At 36.7% G+C, this 6,243-nt stretch overlaps 1 protein-coding gene across 1 annotated transcript; it reads right to left on the bottom strand.

The window, feature by feature from the left end:
• Window positions 1–548: 548 nt before the first annotated feature.
• Window positions 549–1,347, bottom strand: LOC5567149 (general odorant-binding protein 84a). The gene is made up of 3 exons (XM_001651521.2): window positions 1,032–1,347; window positions 833–962; window positions 549–757 (listed from the first exon to the last, which is right to left on the bottom strand). Exons 1-3 carry the CDS (start codon window positions 1,305–1,307, stop codon window positions 663–665), a joined length of 501 nt encoding a protein of 166 aa, XP_001651571.2. The 5' UTR covers window positions 1,308–1,347; the 3' UTR covers window positions 549–662.
• Window positions 1,348–6,243: the final 4,896 nt, after the last annotated feature.

Genomic DNA, 6,243 nt, shown 5'->3' with positions numbered 1-6,243 from the left:
CAATTTGTCCAAATGGACTTTTGTAGCCTAAAGATCCCCATGAGCAAACATTAGCCTTTTAAGCAGCAATTAACACCCGACCGGATCTTTTCTCAGAACTTGTTGAAATTTGAATAACCATGGGAAGCCGTATAGTACTAAAAAGTTAAGTATAAAAATCGTTGCAATCTTGCCACGATTAGTGCGTTAAATATTTAGGTTGAGTAAATTGAAAGCTGTTTTTTTCTCTTATAAGCAGGTAAAATCAACTCACCTGTAAAAATTCTGAACTGCTACGGCAAATTGAATGTTATGTGTTGTTAACAACATATTAATAAAAGCTTAATTAAGTTTCACCAAATTAGAATAATAGTGTTGTCTAACACATAACACCAAGATATTAGAAATGAATATAATGTTTGAAATGATAATAATAAAGGAATTAAAAAAATGTCAAACCATTTTTAATACTGAGAAATCTAGTGGAATATGAATTGAGTATGATTGTAAAATGAATTTTAAATTATTGCAAGGCTTTCTTTTCTCCTTTGATTTGGTAGTTATTGTACTAGATTTTTGTGCAATGTCTCTATATGTAACCGTATAATAATAGTGCATTTTTGTTTAAACTTGCAGAATCGATCAATTCTTACGAACTTACAATTTATGCTTACAAGAGGCCCTTAGCGCTTCTTACTGTCTTTGCTCCTTCCTTCCACCAAATGCCGAGTACTGACACATCGCATCAGGAAATATGCGCGTTCACACGGATTTCCAGCTGATGATTACATATGGAGAGAATGTGGTGTTTGTTGCAAATTCAGTTGAATAAAAAAAATCGAACATCACTTACTCAATTCCTGCAAACAATCGTCGATGGTTTCCCCGTTCTTCACCCATCCCAGGGCGACGGCTTGCTCTTTGTTTATTTTATCGTCGCTGGTAACAATTTCACCTTTCTGCAGGAAACACCGGATGAAGCACTGAAATGGAAATTCGATATTAATCAAACGTTCGCTTCTCAAAACCGCAGCAATTTCGCCCCCGCCCACCATTGGGGTTTTATCGGTTTCATCCGGGAAGCTTCCGGTGTCGTTCAGTTCGTTCAGAAAATCCATCGATATTGCGAACGTTTTATTGCAATCGGCGTAGATGTCCTCGACGCTGTAATCCTTCATGCTCCGTGCGGGTGCCGTTGATGGATCAGCGAGCAGAGCTTCTCGTTGTTCGACGCCATCGTTGTTGGTCATGCTGCAGCCCGAAGTCGAGTCCAGGAGAGCCATCAAACCGATCAACAGGAGCAACGATAACTTTACACCGGGCTTCATTGTGTGTGAGAGAGAAGTTGTGCTTACTTTGTAATTCCAACTCTGGAATATCCGAGCAACTGAATCATATCTATGAGTTTGAAATCAATTTATAGAGCAGGTAGTACATCTACCTTTAATAAACGTAGTTCCAGAGTCTACAGTTCTTCAGTGGGAGCAAATTGATTCGTGCGCATCACAATGCACAATCACACTGAAATTGCTCCAATTTATCGATCATAGGAGGGTGACATGTAGGAAGCGGAATGTATGGCCTCATCATGTGGGTTTGCAATATGTGCTTATTCTGGGAAAAACTGTTTGATGGATCGTGTGGAAAAATAAAAGCCATCAATCAAGGCGCTTTTATGATGGAGCGCTGTCGCTTAACCCTTTGGTCCATGTGACAACATGATGATGTGGTTGTGAGAAAAATATTTATGAAGTCTGTGACTAAGTGCCGGTTGATTGATATCAGCTACACGACAACTATAAAATATTTGAGTTGCTGATCTATGATACAAACAATTTTGATTGACATACTTTGCAAACCGAATTAATTCTTAACTTTGATTTTACATTATACATTATCGTATTCTAATTGGAAGCTTATTTAATCAAATGCACAAAATAAAAATATATTTTTTGCAATCTATCACAGATGACACGCAGCTTTCGTCCTTTGGTGGAGAGGCCTGTGCCTTCTGCCTTCAAAGATTTTTTAACATCCCTGTAGAAACTCAGGTAAGCCAGATGTAGAAATATTGTATAATATTGGTCCCGGGAAGATCTGATAATAATCCTAAAGTGTACGATTTGACAGATAACTTTGGATTACTTTAACATATTGGAAAATTGAAGTTTTCTAATTTTACAATCAAGCCTTCCTGCTAAACACTGTCGAATGCTTCTTCTATGTCTAGAAGAGCAAGACCAGTAGAATAGCCTTCAGATTTGTTGGAACAGATCAAATTTGTTACGCGTAAAAGTTGATGAGTGGTCGAATGTCCTTGGCGGAATGCGGCCATCATTCTGTTCAAAATAACCTTTTCAAAAAGTTTACTGATGGAGGAAAGCAAACTGATTGGACGATAGCTAGAAGCTTCTGCAGGATTTTTGTCTGGCTTTAAAATTGGTACAACCTTAGCATTTTTCCATTTGCCAGTAAAATATGCTAATTGAAAACATTTGTTAAATATATCAACTAAGAATGATAAGCTACTTTCTACAAGTTTCTCGATGAGGATCTAGGAAATTCCATCATCGCCCAATTTAGTCTCCTAAGAATTTTCGAAAACGTTCTCGAATTTTTTTTTTTTTTATCTTCATTAACGAGATTTTTAGCCCTGGGCTAGTTCATCTCGGGACCAACGGCTTTACTTCCCTTCCGAAGGAAGTCGTCACTGGATTTTTAGTGACTATCTCGGGGATGGGATTCGATCCCAGGTCCTCGGCGTGAGAGGTGTGTGATCTAACCACTACACCAGGTCCGCCCTTTCTCTTGATTGAGAATATTTTCGAAGTTCTGAGTGGCTTGCTTTTCTATTGGACTAGTAAGTCCTAAGTAAAAATTGTGCGCACTTTCAAACTGCATAGCAAGTTTTTGAGCTTTTTCGCAATCAGTTAGTAATAATTTGTTTTTCTCTTTCAATGCCGGTATTGGCTTCTGAGGTTTTATCAAAATTTTAAAATTTCCAAAAGGTCTTAGAGCCAAGGTCCAATTGAGAAATTTTATTTTCAAAATTTTAGTTTCTTAATTGTAAAAATCGTTTCTTGATAGCTTTCTGCAAATCCTGTCATACAAATTTTCATAGCAGGATCGCGAGTGCGTTGAAACTGCCTTCTCCTCATGTTTTTAAGACGGATCAAGAGTTTAAGATCATCGTTTGAAATCACGGATTCAAATTTTGTTAAAGTTTCAAGAGCATTGTCAAGATCAAGTTTTGTTTGTAAAGAAATGTTAACATCAAGATTAAAGTCAATATATGTTTCATACATATTCCAGTCGGCTCGAAAATGATTGAAAGTAGAGCTGATAGGATTGAGAATCGCTTCATGGGATGTTTGAAATGTAACAGGGACATGATCAGAATTGATATCAGAAGAAAAACATGTAGGGCTGTCAAGGTATTGAATTGAGAAATATCCTGAAGAGCACTCACCAAATAAAATTCTGCCGTTGAAATTACTTTATAAATTATTCCATGACCAATGTTTAGCATTGAAGTAACCAATGACAAAAAATGACTTATTTCGAGTCAATTTTCATGAGTCAGTTTAGAGAAAATTAACTTGCTGTCCAGAGCATTGAAAAAGCAAATAGGCAGTTATGAAAGTATATTTACCAAGTTGTGTTTCAACAGAAACACCTAAGGTTTCAAAAACTTTAGTTCCAAACTGTTGTTGTTTATACACCTATGAACGATGATTGAAACTCCTTCACAAGCCCCATTAAGTCGATCATTACGATAAACAAAAAAAGTTAGGATCTCTTTTGAGTTTGGATACAGGTTTCAAATAGATTTCAGTAATAGCTGCTATATGCACGTTATTAGCTGTGAGAAAATTAAACAACTCGTCCTCTTTACCATTCAAAGAACAAGCATTCCAATTTAAAATATTTAAATTATTATTTATTGGATCTATTAGAAAAACGTAATCCAATATCAATTTGATTAGTAAATTTTACACCAACTTGGACTGCTTCAGCCCACTTGAAGTGGGTACATTATCTGATGATTTCCTATTAGAATTTTCGGTAGACGAAGAGGCGGAGTAGAAGTTTCCTGTGGCGGCAGGGTTTTTTTCCATTTGATTTGAAACAAGTAGAATGGGTACTCATAGTACGAATAGGGGTGGAGTTCAAATTACCTGCTACGATATCGGCAAAGGATTTTCCTTGGGCAGATACATTCGAAATTAAAAGATTCGAACGGCTACCCGACGGATTAAAATTAGTTTTTGAATGAGCATGATTATGATCTTCCTGATGAATATGATTCTTTATCAAGCGATCGTTAACTGAAAAATGAGCATTGTTCGATACTCTACCAGGCAAATTCCATGTACATCTTCCTGACACGAGCCTCGACGACACGCCTACGCGAAGGGCAAGCCCAAACATTTGACTTATGATTGCCCCCGCAATTGGCGCATATGAATTTGGTGGTATCTTCCTTCACTGGACAGACGTTCTTGGCGTGAGAAGAACCTCCGCGAATCATGCATTTAGCATCCAAGTGACAATTTTTTGTACCATGACCCCACTTTTGGCACCGACGGCACTGAGTGGGGTTCTGGTAATTTCCTCTAGGATTCTGGAAATGTGCCCATGTCACACGGACATCGAACATAAGTCTAGGTTTTTCTAAAGCTTGTATATTATTTCGATCTTTTTTGTTAAAGTGAGCTAATTAATATTCTTGGGAAAGCCCTTTCCAAACAATGCCAGATTGGGTTCTCTTTTTCATAATGATCACTTGGACTGGGGAAAATTCAAGTAAATCATTTATTCCATTTTTGATCTCTTCAGGTGACTTATAGTCACATGAGAGACCTTTCAAGACGACTTTGAACAATCGTTCAGATCACAGAAAATTAAATGGAATGACTCCTACTTTCTTGTTTCAACACGGTCCATAACGATTATTACTTTGAAAATATAATTAGGATAGGAATAATGCGAAATGAAGAGGGATTGGGTTGACACGATAACAATTAATAATATATAACGATGAAACAACTTGCCAACACGTCGTTATTTGGTTTGTTTTGAAAAGCGCACGAACTTCCTAGTATCTGTACTACATGCTCAAAACATATGTTAACATCATGGCCTACTTCATTCGGTCGAATATGAAAGTTGATTTTTTGATGATTTGTCCAGCACTGTAGGTCGCGAAGACATTTCAAAATGAATTTGAGCTCAACTTTACAGATATTGATGAAGTATAGAAAGACATATTTTCAATTCACCTCTATCAATAAGAGGTTGGCATAGCCTTTACTAAAAACATTAATTTCTATTCTAATGGTAAATATCCAACAACATAAATGACCAACAGCTACTGTAACTGTATCAAAAATGTAGGGGATATCCCTAGTCATCATAACATTTTATTATCAATCAAAGGAATTCGCGTTATAGACGAAAACGTCGGATATCGCGAATTTTGTTCATAACACGCAGTTATAATACAATATTGTATTCAACACTCAAAGTAATTTTGATAAAACACGACTGATCAGTAGCTTTCTTCTTTCTTGGGAGGAGCTGCCCAATGAGCTACAGTACAGGTGAAGAAGACCATGATTTGCATATGTATTGGTAACTAAAAAAGTGGTGACGTCACTATTTGGTTGCAAGCACGAGTAGATATTGGATATTTGAAACAAATTGAATGTTACATAAAAAAATGTGGTGCATACCATGAAATTTGATTCGAACTAGATGATTTTTGATTATTGTATTTATCGTTGGACTATTTCAACACAATAGACATAAAAATATTCAAATTGAGGTTTGCCTAGCACGAAATAGGGTATTCCATCTGTATAAATAACTAATGCATACTTTTTGATGACGCCGTAAAAACTATTAGTAACCAAATGTGTAGCTTGTTGTTTCTGAGCAGATGAATAGATTAACACGTAATTAAATAACACTGTGGTGAAACAATGCTCAGAAACAATAAGGTACATACTTGGCTGGATTTTATATCTTGCTTGCGTTTGATCAGCGTTCGTAGTGTTCTCAGCATTAACAATCTTACCACTTCCTCTAACATGACATGAGTAGAATTGCACCCATCATGACTGACGAACTCTGACCAATCGGAATCGTTCAGGCTATCAACATCTGAACTTCGTAGCGGTAGATGGATTGGCCAGCTCAATCGCCTCTAACAAAACATCCATGTTTGAGTCAGAATCACGTATGTTCTGTTCCTTTTGGAAC

The sequence above is a fragment of the Aedes aegypti genome, chromosome 3 (assembly GCF_002204515.2).
Source record: "Aedes aegypti strain LVP_AGWG chromosome 3, AaegL5.0 Primary Assembly, whole genome shotgun sequence".
In the NCBI taxonomy this organism is placed as follows: Eukaryota; Metazoa; Arthropoda; class Insecta; order Diptera; family Culicidae; genus Aedes; species Aedes aegypti.
The sequence above is the reverse complement of the archived record's forward strand: the minus strand, read 5'-3'. Positions and strand labels throughout refer to the sequence as shown.